Below are 17,801 nucleotides of genomic sequence, written 5' to 3'. Positions count from 1 at the left end.
AAAACTGTAATTGACTTTGAGAGTACACTCAAAGTGTGAGAATGGGTACTTACTCAAAGTAAGTGTGAGAATGGGTACTTACTCAAAGTAAGTGTGAGAATGGGTGAATGGGTACTTAGTCAAAAGTGGCAAACTTTTGGGGGGATTTTTGCTTAAATTGTTGAATAAATGTTTCACCATTTCTAAACGGCTCCTATTAATTCATATTTTTTGGCATCTCAGAATGTCACTGTCAAAGGATGAGGACAGACAGAAAGACGACAGACAGACAGGCAGATAGACAGACACACACACACATTAGGCTATATCGTTTAATTATTCATAAAAATAAAAAAAATCTACAACATTTTATGATTAGGTAGGCCTAAATAATTATCAGAAATATTTTTTTGTTATTTTATTTAACCTTTATTTAACCAGGTAAGCTAGTTGAGAACAAGTTATCATTTACAACTGCGACCTGGCKAAGATAAAGCTAAGTAGTGCGACACAAACAACAACACAGAGTTACACATGGAATAAACAAACGTATAGTCAATAACACAATAGAAAAGTCTATATACAGTGTGTGCAAATGAGGTAAGATTAGGAAGGTAAGGCAATAAATAGGCCGTAGTGACGAAGTAATTACAATTTAGCAATTAATATAACTGAAATATAACCGAATGATCCACAAAACACATAATAGCTGAATACATGTTATCATCAAAAGTATTGCAACTGACAGGTTGAGTCAGAGTAAAATATAGATCAAACAGCTACAGGCAACAGAGGCTATGTCCAAGATTATGCCCCACAGTTATCTTGACACCTCTCTGAAAACGGTCGTCACTATTTAGCACAGCCACAAAGTCATAAACCCCGCCTATTTCTACAATGAATGTTCTTAAAATCTGATTTTAAATCTAACCTTAACCAAATTGCTAACCTTATGCCAAACCGTAACCTTAAATTAATACCAAAAAGCGACTTTTTGTTTTTCGGAATTTTAACGATATACAATTTGACTTTGTGACTGTGGTAACTAGTTACAACCTCGGTAAACGAATCATTTTACGTAGCTAGGTCGTTGAAATTTTCGTCATCACGTCCTGTCAACCCTATGCCTCTGTCTTGGATGGTAAAAGAGATGAATCCTTCTGATTAAATGGGATTTATGCCAATTTGTGAAATATAGTCTTCATATTTGATAAGCAAATAGTTTGTAATTGACATTGCGGCACTTGAAGAGCTTGAAGACATCAAAGGAAATGACAGAAACGTATGGTAAGCAAAGCAATATCTGGCTTCACTGTCTCCTAACCTTAATGTCCGTGCTTTCGTCTGGGACAAGAAACAAGATGAAGCTTGCAAGCTAAATAGCCGCCTATAGCAAGTTGTCAACCATTACTTACAACATCTAGTTTTCTAAATCTTTATCAGTCGTCGCCAGGAACCCTAACCACTGCTTCTGTTTAATTTGTGAGAAAATGACATTGCTAGTGGCTTTCAACAACACCCTGCTCTTGGCTTCCGCCTTGTGGTCAGTCTGTAGTCGTGTGATGTAGTAAATTTATTATTGTTTTTTTTCTCCATTATTCTTTTCCAGATTTCCTTTTTAAATTCTTGGTGATTGGAAGTGCAGGATCAGGGAAATCCTGTCTTCTCCATCAATTTATAGAAAACAAGTGTAAGTCAAGTTGTTATCATAGTGATTATGTTGAACTTCCAGAAAGAGGTTATGTCTTAAAGATCACTGCCCCCACGGACATGGTACTGTAATGTTAAAGTAGGGTACTGTAATGGTATTCACTACCAGGTTTTTGGATAAGTTTACTCTACTTTTACATTAGGCTGTATCACACAACATGAAAGATGACAGCAATGCTCCTCTACCAAATGTAACAGAGAGTGTAATGAACTATGGTGTCTGTACTGTACTGTGTTTTCTGTTCTGTACCATGTAGTCAAGCAGGACTCCAGCCACACCATTGGCGTGGAGTTTGGCTCCCGGGTGGTGATGGTCGCCGGTAAGACGGTCAAGCTGCAGATCTGGGACACAGCTGGACAGGAGCGATTCCGGTAGGTAGCTCTACTGGGCTCCTGAGTGGGGCAGCGGTCTAAGGCACTGCATCTCAATGCTAGAGGCGTCACTACAGACCCTGGTTCGATTCCAGGCTGTATCACAAGCTGCCGTGATTGGGAGTCCCATAGGGCGGCGCGCAATTGGCCCAGCGTCGTCCGGCTTAGGGTTTGGCCGGGGTAGGCCGTCATTGTAAATAATAATTTGATCTTAACTGACTTGCCTAGTTAAATAAAAATGTAATAAGAAAATGTAAAATACTGCACATTAACAGGAAGCATGTCATCTGTGCATGACTGTCTAATGTTGTCTCAGCAGGATGTTCATTTGATCGGAGAGAGGTCGTTACTGGGGTCATTTGAGAGACATTCAAATGACTGGGATTTGATCATCAGATAGATTGGATTAGATCATGAGATAGTATTTTTGGATGTTCTAAGAGTCTGCTCTGACTCTTTTCCCCCCCTGCTTTCAGGTCAGTGACTCGCAGTTATTACAGAGGGGCAGCAGGGGCTCTCCTGGTTTATGACATCACCAGGTAAGACCCTGATTTGGACCAATTACAAGTCAACAGTCACAGTTCATAATATCACTTTATTCCATTGCAGCCACATCAGTTAATTTTAAACATAATTATATTTCTGTGTCTATCTGTCTGTGTAACCAAGTCGGGAAACGTACAATGCCCTGACCAACTGGTTGACAGACGCTCGAACGCTGGCCAGTCCAAACATCGTCATCATCCTGTGTGGGAACAAGAAAGACCTGGAGGCTGACAGAGAGGTCACCTTCCTCGAGGCGGCCCGCTTCGCCCAGGAGAACGGTAATGTAGCCTAATGATCCTGCATAGTGATAATGTAGCCTGATGACTATATAAGTCTGGGACCAAAAGGCATCTGAACAGCTTCTACCCCCAAGCCATAAGACTGCTGAATAGTTAATCAAATGGCTAACCGGAATAATGCATTGACCCTTTTTTGCACTGGCTCTCTTACACTGAGTCTATGCACACTCACTGGACTCTACACGCACACACACACACACACACACACACACACACACACACACACACACACACACACACACACACACACACACACACACACACACACACACACACACACACACACACACACACACACACACACACACACACACACACACACACACACTACATAAAAAACTCACACAAAACACACACACATGCATATTGGCACGCCACCACACACACTTTCACATTCTCCACATACGCTGCTGCTAATCTGTTTATTATCAATCCTGATTGCCTAGTCACTTTTATCCCTACCTACATTACCTCAATTACTTTGTACCCCTGCACATTGACCCGGTACCAGTACTCCTTCTATATGGCCTCGTTATTGTTATTTATTGTGTTACTATTTTCAATTTTTATTAGCAAATTTTCTTCGTTTTTAAGTTTGCAATGTTGGGAAAGGGCTCGTAAGTAAGCACTTCACGGTAAAGTCTACACCTGTTGTGTTTGGCGCATATGACAAATATAATTTGACTTGACATGATCCTGCGTAGTGATCGAAAGACGGTTGATGTTTGCGTCTTTAAAGACAGGTGATGTTTGCGTCTATAAAGACGGGGGATGTTTGCGACTATAAAGACGGGGGATGTTTGCGACTATAAAGACGGGTGATGTTTGCGACTATAAAGACGGGTGATGTTTGCGACTANGACTACAAAGACGGGTGATGTTTGCGTCTATAAAGACGGGTGATGTTTGCGTCTATAAAGACGGGTGATGTTTGCGTCTATAAAGACGGGTGATGTTTGCGACTATAAAGACGGGTGATGTTTGCGACTATAAAGACGGGTGATGTTTGCGTCTATAAAGACGGGTGATGTTTGCGTTCTATAAAGACGGGTGATGTTTGCGACTATAAAGACGGGTGATGTTTGCAACTATTAAGACGGGTGATGTTTGCAACTATATAAAGACAGGTGATGTTTGTGACTATATAAAGACAGGTGATGTTTGTGACTATAGATAAAGGAGATTGGTCGTGTATCCATGTTGTCTCTCTTTGTTGTTATAAAAACAGAACTGATGTTCCTGGAGACGAGTGCCCTCACCGGTGAGAATGTGGAGGAGGCCTTCCTTAAATGTGGCCGCACCATCCTCAACAAGATAGAGTCAGGTAATAACACACACACTTACACTCACTTATTACTAATAGCTGCCCAAGGAGCCATGTTGTGCACTAGGGAATTGCATGCATTCACATGACCTAAAGTGACAACTGTGTGTGAACTGTACTGAACTGTAGAACTGTGAACTGTACTGTATATCTGTATATCTATGAATTCGTTTTCTCATGTGTTTAATATATGGATGTGTCTCGTCTGTAGGTGAGTTAGACCCGGAGCGGATGGGCTCAGGGATCCAGTATGGTGACACAACGGTGAGGCAGCTTCGCCAGTCGCCACAGGCTGGCTCAGCACAGGGCAGAGATCAGTGCAACTGTTAAAGGCTAATGCTAACCTAGCTCTAAGACACACAGAACCCATGTCTCCAGGTAAGTAGTTCATTTCATTAAACCTGTACTGATAACAGTGTGGCTGTTTGCAATTACATGTGTATTACAAGTGTTGTGTTCCTTCAATTGATCATCTGCTGTGATTTCCTTGATTTATGATTTTTAGAGCACTTAAAGATAGGCTTAACTTGAAGCATAATTTTGGTTATAATGTTTTCATAAACTTAGTTAACAGTTACATCTCTCTCTAGGGCCCGATGTAAATCTTTCTTCTAACAGTCTCTGCACACTCAGGCCTTTGGAGGACTGCCCTGTGACTCTTGACACCTGCTCTTGGACTACTTCTGGAGAGACCCTGTGTAAAGATTTGGGCTGGGTTGTCATGGAGCTATCTGGGTTGTCACGGAGCTACTCTCCTCCAGGCCTTTCTCTCTCTGACTACTGCTCCAGTCCGCGTCGCTAGGGAATACAAGTGACATCAGCAGAGAGGACTGGTCAGTCACAGAGCCAGGCCAATGGACACACACAGGACATTTGTTTTCAATATCTTTACTCAGAAGCAGCCACAGCAGCTCACAAACCTCTCACTGTTCAAACTCTGATGGGACCGACATGATGTAAGGAGAACATCACACTTTAATTTGTGTCTAATCTCTATAAAAGTTAAGCCTATTTATTGGTTGTGTTGAAAACTGTAAGATATTGTAAATATATCAAAAGGAAATATAACATTTATGTGATATTTGTGTAAAATGTTTTAAGAGACTGAAAAAAAGCAGAGGACTTGTGGTAGTCACCGTGTACACATACTGTAATGTGTGAATGTGTTTGTGAAAATTGTTACAACGTTAAAGCTGGAATCCTTATCGGTGAAACGTCTTGTTTGCTCTATTACAACAACAAAGAAGTTACTTCAAACAATGAACACTGTTTTTTCCCTCAGACATCATTGCATGGCAGAGGAGGCTGGTGGGAGGAGCTGTAAGAGGATGGGCTCATTGTAAGTGCTGGAATGGAGTCAACGGAACATAGTCAAGCATATGGTTTCCATATGTTTGATACTGTTCCATTTATTCAATTTCAGCCATTACAATGAGCCTGTCCTCTTATAGCTCCTCCCAACAGTCTCCTCTGTAATGCACGCATGATGGAACGGCAGGTTTTTTTTTTTACCACAATGCTGGATGCTCATATCTTCTGTTTCAAAACAATAACAAATGCGCCTATAACATTCCACTGTTTCACCTTTCACAGATCTCAGCTTTAATATCTTTGACTGACTATCATAATCTTCAATTTTGGGACAAACAAATAATATGTATTTTAAATGTGTAAGGTGTTGTGCAATGATTATGAAAGGGTTAAGGCCATATCTAAATCCATTCTAACCAGAATGTCATTGATAGATTGAGTGATAATTGGTGTATTTACTTGATGTAAAGCACAAATGTGAAAATCTAKATTTTTGCATATATCTGGACTATGATCTTACGTATGACCTGTCTATCTATAAAATGTATCACTATGTGTGCTAGATGTAACTGTTGAACTGAAGAACTGCCCCTCTTTGCAAAGCCTGTATGATCTTGAATTAATAAATTATTAAACCAAATGTTCATTAAACTTTCTATTGCTATGACTTTCTATTTCTATGAGTGTGGCTAAGAAACATAAACACAATCCTGTTCCTACACACGTCAACATAGGATGAGTCATATTCAGTGATTCAATTGAGCCGGACTCCTGCACCTAGGGTCAAAGGGAGGAGCCAAAGAGAAAAGTAGGATATAAGTAGCGTAAACCAAGGTTAGGGTTGTGGTTGTGGCTAGGTGTAGGGTTGGGTGTGGTGTTCTAAATTTCTTTAAGATGGTCATACTATGGATCATTTAGCTATTTGATTTTGAATTTAGGTATAAAAATAAGTAATTTGATAAAATATTGAATTTGGACTACAGCTATAGCCCAGAGAAACACGTTAAATAACACATTCATAAATGGAAAAAAAGACAGTAAAACATTTTATAATTAGAAACAAGGTTTTGAAGTGTTTGTCGTTTATCTAGGAGATAAAAGAAAGCTCAGGAAATATATAAAAATATATATAATTTACACATACAGTGCCTTTGGAAAGTATTCAGACCCCTTTAATTTTTCCACATTTTGTTACGTTACAGCCTTATTTCTAAAATAGATTAAATAATAAATTAAACAAAATTGTCAGCAATCTACACACAATACCCCATGATGGCAAAGTGAAACATTAGAAATGTTTGCACATTTGTTAAAAATAAAAACAGAAATACCTTATTTGCATAAGTATTCAGACCCTTTGCTATGAGACTCGAAATTGAGCTCAGGTTCATCCTGTTTCCATTGATCATCCTTGAGATGTTTCTACAACTTGATTAAAGTGCACCTGTGGTAAATTCAATTAATATGGCATGATTTGGAAAGGCACACACCTGTCTATATAAGGTCCCACAGTTGACAGTGCATGTCAGAGCAAAAACCAAGCCATGAAGTCGAAGGAATTGTCTATAGAGCTCCGAGACATGATTGTGTCGAGGAACAGATCTGAGGAAGGGTACCAAAACATTTCTGCAGCATTGAAAGTCCCCAAGAACACAGTGGCCTCCATCATTCTTAAATGGAAGAAGTTTGGAACATCAAGACTCTTCCTAGAGCTGGCCGCCCGGCCAAACTGAGTAATCGGGGGAGAAGGGCCTTGGTCAGGGAGGTGACCGAGAACCCGATGGTCACTCTGACAGAGCTCCAGAGTTCCTCTGTGGAGATGGGAGGAAACCTTCCAGAAGGACAACCATCTCTGCAGCACTCTACCAATCAGGCCTTTATGGTAGAGCGGTCAGACGGAAGCCACTCCTCAGTAAAAGGCACATGACAGCCCGCTTGGAGTTTTGCCAAAAGGCACCTAAAGTTTCTCAGACCATGAGGGTTTTAACATGAAATATCCTTTATATATATATTACAGTTGAAGTCGTTAGTTTTGGCAAGTCGGTTAGGACATCTACTTTGTGCATGACACAAGTCATTTATCCAACAATTGTTACAGACAGATTATTTCACCTATAATTCACTGTATCACAATTCCGTGGGTAAGAAGTTTACATACACTAAGTTGACTGTGCTTTAAACAGCTTGGACATTTCCAGAAAATGATGTCATAGCTTTAGAGGCTTCTGATAGGCTAATTGACATCATTTGAGTAAATTGGAGGTGTACCTGTGGATGTATTTCAAGGCCTACCTTCAAACTCAGTGCCTCTTTGCTTGACATAGGGAAATCAAAAGAAATCAGCCAAGACCTCAGAAAGAAATTGTAGAACACAGTCTGGTTCATCATTGGGAGCAATTTCCAAACGCCTGAAGGTACCACGTTCATCTGTACAAACAATAGTACGCAAGTATAAACACCATGGGCCACACAGCCTTCATACGCTCAGGAAGGAGACGCATTCTGTCTCCTAGAGATGAATGTACTTTGGTGCGAAAAGTGCAAATCAATCCCAGAACAACAGCAAAGAACCTTGTGAAGATGCTAGAGGAAACAGGTACAAAAGTATCTATATCCACAGTAAAACGAGTCCTATATCGACATAACCTGAAAGGACGCTCAGCAAGGAAGAAGCCACTGSTCCAAACCCGCCATGAAAAAGCCTGACTACGGTTTGCAACTGCAAATGGGGACAAAGATCGTACTTTTTGGAGAAATGTCCTCTGGTCTGATGAAACAAAAATAGAACTGTTTGGCCATAATGACCATTGTTATGTTTAGAGGGAAAAGGTGGAGGCTTGCATGCCAAAGAACACCATCCCAACCATGAAGCACGGGGGTGGCAGCATCATGTTGTGGGGGTGCTTTGCTGCAGGAGGGTCTGGTGCACTTCACAAGTATGTGGATATATTGAAGCAACATCTCAAGACATCAGTCAGGAAGTTAAAGCTTGGATCTTCCAAATGGACAATGACCCCAAGTATACTTCCAAAGTTGTGGCAAAATGGCTTAAGGACAACAAAGTCAAAGTGTTGGAGTAGCCATCACAAAGCCCTGACCTCAATCCCATAGAAAATTAGTGGGCAGAACTGAAAAAGTGGATGCGATTAAGGAGGCCTACAAACATGACTCAGTTACACCAGCTCTGTCAAGAGGAATGGGCCAACATTCACCCAACTCATTGTGGGAAGCTTGTGGAAGGCTACCCGAAACGTTTGACCCAAATTAAACAATTTAAAGGCAATGCTACCAAATACTAATTGAGTTTATGTAAACGTCTGACCCACTGGGAATGTGATGAAAGAAATAAAAGCTGAAATAAATCATTCTCTCTACTATTATTCTGACATTTCACATTCTTAAAATAAAGTGGTGATCCTAACTGACCTAAGACAGGGAATTTTTACTTGGATTAAACATCAGGAATTGTGAAAAACTGAGTTTAAATGTATTTGGCTAAGGTGTATGTAAACTTCCGACTTCAACTGTATATATAGTGGCAAGAAAAAGTATGTGAACCCTTTGGAATTACCTGGATTTCTGCATAAATTGGTTGTAATATTTGATCTGATCTTCATCTAAGTCACAACAACAGACAAACACAGTCTGCTTAAACGAATAACACACACATTTTGTATTTTTGTTGTTTATATTGAATACATCATTTAAACATTCACAGTGTAGGTTGGAAAAGTATGTGAACCGCTAGGCTAATGACTTCTCCAAAAGCTAATTGGAGTCAGGAGTCAGCTAACCTGGAGTACAATCATTGAGATGAGATTGGAGATGTTGGTTAGAGCTGCCATAGCCCTATAAAAAGAATTAACAAAATTTTAGTTTGCTATTCACAAGAAGCATTGCCTGATGTGAACCACGCCTCAAACAAAAGAGATCTCAGAAGACCCAAGATTAAGGAATTGTTGACTTGCATAAAGCTGGAAAGGGTTACAAAAGTATCTCTCAAAGCCTTGATGTTCATCAATCCACGGTAAAACAAATTGTCTATAAATGGAGAAAGTTCAGCACTGTTGCTACTCTCCCTAGGAGTGGCTGTCCTGCAAAGATGACTGCAAGAGCACAGCGCAGAATGCTCAATGAGGTTAAGAAGAATCTTAGAGTGTCAGCTCAAGTCTGGAACGTGCTAACATCTCGGTTGACGAGTCTACGATACGTAAAACACTAAACAAGAATGGTGTTCATGGGAGGGCACCACGAAAGAAGCCACTGCTGTCCAAAACAAACATTGCTGCACATCTGAAGTTCGCAAAAGAGCATCTGGATGTTCTGCAGCGCTACTGGCAAAATATTCTGTGGACAGATGAAAACTAAAGTTGAGTTGTTTGGAGGAACACACAACACTATGTGTGGAGAAAAAAAGGCACAGCACACCAACATCAAAACCTCATCCCAACTGTAATGTATGGTGGAGAGAGCATCATGGTTTGGAGCTGCTTAGCTGCCTCAGGGTCTGGACAGCTTGCTATCATCAATGGAAAAAGGAATTCCAAAGTTTATCAAAATATTTTGCAGGAGAATGTAAGGCTATCTGTCTGCCAATTGAAGCTCAACAGAAGTTGGGTGATGCAACGGGACAATGACCCAAATCACAGAAGTAAATCAACAACAGAATGGCTTCAACAGAAGAAAATACGCCTTCTGGAGTCGCCCAGTCAGAGTACTGACCTGGGAGTGGTTTAAGTGAGGAAGGAAAATTAGCTGATATTGGCAGAGAGGTTTGGAACTCACTTTCTTGTTGGCCTATTAACTAATTTACCGCATGGTGATGTCACCATGGAAAACCAAATCGCCATCCCTCCAAAACAGCTCTTACACTAAAAGGGCATTACATAATTTCACAATTTCACAGTATTATTCCAACCTCATAGTGTGGAAATATATATAAAACAACGTTTTTGACTGCACTAGGCCTTTTAGAATCATATGTCACACCTCTATCACCACAAGGAGGTGCTGTGGAACAACAAATGTTATTTTCCCATCAGTAAGCACGCAACAGGTAAACTAAGCTGTATTCAGATGACATTGGGGTTTACATTTTTATGTTATTTTTAAGTTATTTGTATCTGATTTAAATGTTTTTTTAGAACACTGCCAGATCTAATTGGATGTAGAAATCATTGCAAAACAATCCAATACATATCACAATGTATAAGTAGATAATACAGTCAGTAGTTACATCACACTAATGCTTTTGGCCTCATGCAGCGTCAAGCCAAACAATGAACACCAGGCTGCTGTGTGTGACTGTGTCCCCCTGAGGGGCACAATGGGAGAGCCCAGTGCTGATATTATGACCTCTGACCTCTATTGTTATAGCTGAACGGGCTTTGCATGTTACTAGACGACAGCTGGGGCCACAGATGGAAAGGGGACGCTTACTAAGACACATGCCCTCATCATCATCATCATCATCATCATGATCATATTAAATTACATGGATGCCTTCTGTCTTTATGACTTCCTAACTCCTTGTTGAAATTAAGTTTTTCTCTGGTTGAAAGGAAAATGTATACACCAGCTGAATGCAAATGCACACATCTTAAGTCCCTGTGTTTGTATACAGTGCATTCAGAAAGTATTCAAACCCCTTGACTTTTTCCACATTTTATTTTGTTACCGCCTTATTCTAAATTGGATTCAATTGTTTTTCCCCTCATCAAGCTACAACTGTATTTGAGGAGTTTCTCCAATTCTTCTCTGCAGATACATGCACGCACGCACGCACGCACGCACACACACACACACACACACGCTCCAGTGTCAATGTCAATGTCAGATGGAGGTCTGGCAGACAGACAGAGGGTGAAGGCAGGAAACCCCACTCCTTCATTGTGATGTGTGGAGATGTCTGAACAGAGCCCCACCAATCCTGCTTTATTCGCCACGCCACCCCTGCCATGACACAGGGGAGGAAAAATGACAACATGCTGGCCGGCGCAATGGAGTGCAGGCCTTGGAGTGTGGACATCCACCCTGGTCCTAGCTTAACAGCCATAAATACATAATATGCCCTCAAGGAAGACCAAATGGGTTAAGGAGGCCAGGAGTCACATATCTCCTCTATATTCTCTGGGATCTGTGAATGAGTTACTGAGTCTGAATGCACGGAGTAGGAACAGTACAGTACAAGGCAAATACAGGAGCACTGCTCAGCCAACAACAGAAATGGCCATAATACATAGGCCACAAGAACTGACAATGATTGTAGATGCAAAAGAACAGCAAATGGGGCCTTGTTTTAAGCAGATATTCAATGTTTGTGAGTATACTTGGAGTATCAACAATGTGGTCCTCTCTGAAGAACAGTGTGTGGGTTAGAGTAAGAGAACTGGGGAATAGGGCAGAATGAGAAAGAGACAGAAGGGGAGAAAAGAAGGAACGGGAAGAAAAAAGGGTTAAAGAGAGACAGAGATAGAGATTAGATGAGGGTGATCCATGGGAGGACAAGTGGACAGGATCAATCCTACAGTATATAGAGACCATCTCGTCACAACAACACACACACACACACACACACACACACACACACACAAGCACACATGCATGCAAGCATGCATACACACACACACACACACACGCAATCACAGGGCCTCAAAAGGGTGTAGCTTAGATTGTGCAAATGTCTAGACGCACACTAACAAAGAATAATGGCTGCTATTTTTGTACTCCTGCGAAAAGGCACTTTTTTCTCATTGTACAGACTGAGACTGGGCTGAAACTCAGAAATAATGATTAGGGAGAAAGGCTGGGCAAAACGTTTAATTCCAAAACAGGGAGGGTCTGAAACATGTCTCTGTGCATTCATACTCCTACTGGAAGCATTCTAGAGGGAGAGAGGCTGTATGTCCTTAAACAACCAGCATGACCTTTCATGTTTACAGGTGGAGCATCACACACAAAAACATACCATTTTATCCCCATCAAAAGCACTAAAGTACACTACATTATGAAAAGTATGTGGACACCTGCTCGTCAAAAATCTCATTGCAAAATCATGGGCATTAATATGGACTTGGTCCCCCCTTTGTTGCTATAACAGCCTCCACTCTTCTGGGAAGGCTGTCCACTAGATGTTAGAACATTGCTGTGGGAACTTCCATTCAGCCACAAGAGCTTAGTGAGGTTGGGCACTGATGTCGGGCGATTAGGCCTGGCTCGCAGTCAGCATTCCAAAGGTGTTCGATGGGGTTGAGGTCAGGGCTCTGTACAGGCTAGTCAAGTTCTTCCACACCGATCCCGACAAACCATTTCTGTATTGACCTCGCTTTGTGCATGGGGCATTGTCATGCTGAAACAGGAAAGGGCCTTCCCCAAACTGTTGCCACAAAGTTGGAAGCACAGAATTGTCTAGAATGTCATGTATGCTGTAGCATTAAGATTTCCCTTCACTGGAACTAAAGGGCTAGACCGAACCATAAAAAACAGCCCCAGACCATTATTCATCCTCCACCAAACTACAGTTGGCACTAGGCATTCGAGCAGGTATCCTTCTCCTAGCATCCYTCAAACCCAGATTCGTCCATCGGACTGCCAGATGGTGAAGTGTGATTATTCACTCCAGAGAACCCGTTTCCATTGTTCCAGAGTCCAATGGCGGCAAGCTTTACACCACTCAGGCCAATGCTTGGCATTGCGCATGGTGATCTTAGGCTTGTGTGCAGCTGCTTGGCCATGGAAACCCATTTCATGAAGCTCCCGACGAACAGTTATTGTGTTGACGTTGCTTCCAGAGGCAGTTTGGAACTCGGTAGTGAGTTTTGCAACCTGAGGACAGCACTTACAGTTGACCGGGGCAGATCTAGCAGGATAGAAATTTGACAAACTGACTTGTTGGAAAGGTGGCATACTATGACGGTGCCAAGTTGAAAGTCACTGAGCTCTTCAGTAAGTCCATTCTACTGCCAATGTTTGTCTATGGAGATTGCATGGCGGTGTGCTCAATTTTATACACCTGTCAGAAACGGGTGTGGCTGAAATAACCGAATCCACTCATTTGAAGGGGTGTCCACATACTTTTGTATATATAGTGTATATTATCCAACAATGAGGTACATATTTCTTCTCCTATCACAGTGTCAAATATATACAGTTGAAGTCAGAAGTTTACATACACTTAGGTTGGAGTCATTAAAACTCGTTTTTCAACCACTCCACAAATTTCTTGTTAACAAACTATAGTTTTGGCAAGTCGGTTAGGACATCTACTTTGTGCATGACACAAGTCATTTTTCCAACAATTGTTTACAGACAGATTATTTCACTTATAATTCACTGTATCACAATTCCAGTGGGTCAGAAGTTTACATACACTAAGTTGACTGTGCCTTTAAACAGCTTGAAAAATTCCAGAAATGATGTCATGGCTTTAGAAGCTTCTGATAGGCTAATTGACATAATTTGAGTCAGCTGGAGGTATACCTGTGGAGGTATTTAAAGGCCTACCTTCAAGCTCAGTGCCTCTTTGCTTGACATCATGGAAAAATCTAAAGAAATCAGCCAAGACCTCAGAACAAAAAATTGTAGACCTCCACAAGTCTGGTTCATCCTTGGAAGCAATTTCCAAACGCCTGAAGGTACCACGTTCATCTGTACAAACAATAGTGCACAAGTATAAACACCACGGGACCACGCAGCCGTCATACCGCTCAGGAAGGAGACGCGTTCTTTCTCCTAGAGATTAGTGTACTTTGGTGCGAAAAGTGCAAATCAATCCCAGAACAACAGCAAAGGACCTTGTGAAGATGCTGGAGGAAACAGGTACAAAAGTATCTATATCCACAGTACAACGAGTCCTATATCAACATAACCTGAAAGGCCGCTCAGCAAGGAAGAAGCCACTGCTCCAAAACCGCCATAAAAAAGCCAGACTACGGTTTGCAACTGCACATGGGGACAAAGATCGTACGTTTGGAGAAATGTCCTCTGGTCTGATGAAACAAAAATAGAACTGTTTGGCCATAATGACCATCATTATGTTTGGAGGAAAAAGGTGGAGGCTTGCAAGCGGAAGAACACCATCCCAACCGTGAAGCACGGGGGTGGCAGCATCATGTTGTGGGTGTGCTTTGCTGCAGGAGGGACTGGTACACTTCACAAAATAGATGGCATCATGAGGCAGGAAAAGTATGTGGATATATTGAAGCAACATCTCAAGGGATCAGTCAGGAAGTTAAAGCCTGGTCACAAATGGGTCTTCCAAATGGACAATGACCCCAAGCATACTTCCAAAGTTGTGGCAAAATGGCTTAAGGACAACAAAGTCAAGGTATTGGAGTGGCCATCACAAAGCTCTGACCTCAATCCTATAGAGAATTTTTGGGCGGAACTGAAAAAGCGTGTGCGAGCAAGGAGGCCTACAAACCTGACTCAGTTACACCAGCTCTGTCAGGAGGAATGGGCCAAAATTCACCCAACTTATTGTGGGAAGCTTGTGGAAGGCTACCCGAAACGTTTGACCCAAATTAAACAATTTAAAGGCAATGCTACCAAATACTAATGGAGTGTATGTAAACTTCTGACCCACTGGGATTGTGATGAAAGAAATAAAAGCTGAAATAATTAATTCTCTCTACTATTATTCTGACATTTCACATTCTTAAAATAAAGTGGTGATCCTAACTGACCTAAGACAGGGAATATTTACTCTGAATAAATGTCAGGAATTGTGAAAAACTGAGTTTAAATGTATTTGGCTAAGGTGTATGTAAACTTCCGACTTCAACTGTACATGCAAATATGGGTTTGTCGAGAAATACTTTTATCGACTTTATGAGCAAGAGCTGCTCTGGTTTTTTTGTGCCTCTGTGTTAGACTAGGTTTTATAGATAAGCTTTCAGAAACAATATGTTCCTCCCCCATTTAGATGTCATGAGCTGGACTTGGTTAATAGTGTTTGTCTCCCTGCTGTGGACTACTCTGTAAACAACCTGCTGGCTGTTTGGTGATAAACCACTGTTCTGTAAACGGTCACAGATCAATACTGAGAAAGATTAATTAATTTATATCACTTTGTGTTCTTCTTAGTCTGATTTATAGGTGTTTCACAGTGCTATAGAGAGCAGAACTGGCCCTGTGCTCCACTGATTGAGTCATTCAGAGGGCTTGGTCTGTACTGTGAGGTGAGTAGGAACAGAAATACTACAATGCATTGAACGAGGCAAACAAGCACACACTCACGCACATGCAGGCATGGTGAGAGACACACACATGCAGCCGATTTCAACAGATGGCACATCACCAAGTATGGTGCCCATGATCACCCCTAAATGGTGTTAAAGACTCGCCCCTCTCATCTCCCCTCCCCTCCCTCATCATTCATCCCTTCTTTCTTCACTGCTTCGCCACAAAGCCATCATTTATTCCATACCCGTCTCCATGTCACTGTATTTCTTCATCCACCTTTTCCAGCAGTAAAATAAATAATGTGACAAACAGCTCAGGAGAAGAAGAAAGGCCAAGCCCCTCCTCTTAAGGGCAGTAAATTGCACGAGGAGAGAGAGAGAGAGAGAGAGAGAGAGAGAGAGAGAGAGAGAGAGATTTTAACCACTGTTATGGGTCACATATAATCACTCTCACGTCACCGTTTTACTCTGTGTCTCTGACAGAAGAGTTGGAGTTCCTCTTCCCTCCATGGGCAGAACATTTCCTGGATAGAAATGATGATGATGATGATAGGCCCTCACTGACCTGAAGCAGAGCTGATATCTGTCAATTGCACAGGGAGCTGGCTGCGCTCTTCACACAGGACTCCCTCAGGTGTCTCTGCAGGCATACGATTATTATAGATATATTTCCTGGCTGTATCTGCATGCGAGACGTTACTCATTCTCTATCTGGCCTGTACACCAGCACATTAACAGGGGAGCACTATTCATTAAACTAACAGGGAGGCTGTATGTCTGGAAGAGGCCAGTATGCAGGACAGCTACTGGCCAAAAGAAAAAATTCCTCTGTGAACATGTGAACAAACTGAAAATCCATTCATAAACTCATATTTCATTTCTAAAATGTCTTGTTGCCCTTTAAGACCAGTCTAAATTAAACATTACATTTAACTATTTATGAGCTGACAGCCTTATGCAGGATGAGGTAGCCTCTTTAGGAATGTGCTGAGATCAGTTCCCAAACCACCAATGCTATCCTACACATACCATCATAACAATACTTAAGTTGTACAGGAGAACTACAAAAGTGAACTCCTCTACTCCCTCAATTTATTTTTGCAGTCCAATTCCAAACCACCCACCATTAGGCTACGTGACATCACAGTCTAAAACAGAGTTCAAACCAATGATGTATATAAAAACTGGATTGCTGATGCTATGTATTGGTCAATGGGAGGCTTTGCAGCCACCGGTCGGCCGTATCGGCACTCCTCAGTGGCCATATGGAGCAGTCCTCCATAAGAATGAATGCAATTCTACAATATTTTGATTAAATATTTAAAGGATGAAATTACATGTATTTAAGTATTTTTTGTTGTAGACAGTAACATTAAAACTTTCTCAAAGTTACATTTTTTTTTAAATTTGTTTTATTTTTATGTTTAGCTAACATAATATAATTTTAAAATATGCATTAATGTGTCAATACTAGAATAAAGGTGGCAAAAACAAATGTAGACATTAATAAATGCATTTCCATAGCTTCCAAAATATTTTTTTTACAATGGTGGGGGATTGCCAAGATGGAGGTGCGGTGGCTTCAAAACAGCGCCCCCTATCAGTCATATAGTGTATATATAAATCATTGGTCCAGACAGTATCTAATCTTTAGCCCCTCAGGATGGTCTGGTAAAACTAGCCCCTCACACACTTATGCCGTTCTACTCGTGCATCAGCAGGGCAGTTTGTTAGCTGATGGAAACTGAGCGAGGTTTGCACGGGAATTGACACATTTGTATATTTTAATAGTTATTGCATTCCTGAGCGCTTATTCACCAGTGACAGGGAAACAAACAATGGTCTTATTGTGGGTTGGAGCTCAGCTAGAGCCCTGGTCCCTACCAGCCTTGTCAGGAGAGGAGAAGCACAGAGGCCTAGCTCATCAGCAGTCTGTTATGTGGGGCTCATGTTCTTAGCAGAATCCTGTCTAGGGCTGATACTGCCCTTCCTATCATTTGACCATATGACGATGTCATACAAACAGACTACTTATATTGTATAAATATGATGGTAAAAAAAATTAAAAAAATACCACTC

At 41.3% G+C, this 17,801-nt stretch overlaps 1 protein-coding gene across 3 annotated transcripts; it reads left to right on the top strand.

The window, feature by feature from the left end:
- Positions 1 to 1,064: 1,064 nt before the first annotated feature.
- Positions 1,065 to 5,430, top strand: LOC111981756 (ras-related protein Rab-4B). 3 transcript variants are annotated; one of them, XM_024013170.3, is made up of 8 exons: positions 1,065 to 1,266; positions 1,589 to 1,669; positions 1,947 to 2,061; positions 2,538 to 2,600; positions 2,731 to 2,885; positions 4,135 to 4,230; positions 4,442 to 4,608; positions 4,821 to 5,430. In XM_024013170.3, exons 1-7 carry the CDS (start codon positions 1,251 to 1,253, stop codon positions 4,558 to 4,560), a joined length of 645 nt encoding a protein of 214 aa, XP_023868938.1. In that variant the 5' UTR covers positions 1,065 to 1,250; the 3' UTR covers positions 4,561 to 4,608; positions 4,821 to 5,430. The 3 variants fall into 3 exon arrangements, with proteins under 3 accessions (XP_023868938.1, XP_023868939.1, XP_023868940.1); XM_024013171.3 differs by having other exon boundaries at positions 4,864 to 4,951; XM_024013172.3 differs by lacking the exon at positions 1,589 to 1,669 and having other exon boundaries at positions 1,150 to 1,266.
- Positions 5,431 to 17,801: the final 12,371 nt, after the last annotated feature.

This window comes from Salvelinus sp. IW2-2015, linkage group LG20 (assembly GCF_002910315.2).
Source record: "Salvelinus sp. IW2-2015 linkage group LG20, ASM291031v2, whole genome shotgun sequence".
Classification (NCBI taxonomy): Eukaryota; Metazoa; Chordata; class Actinopteri; order Salmoniformes; family Salmonidae; genus Salvelinus; species Salvelinus sp. IW2-2015.
The sequence above is the reverse complement of the archived record's forward strand: the minus strand, read 5'-3'. Positions and strand labels throughout refer to the sequence as shown.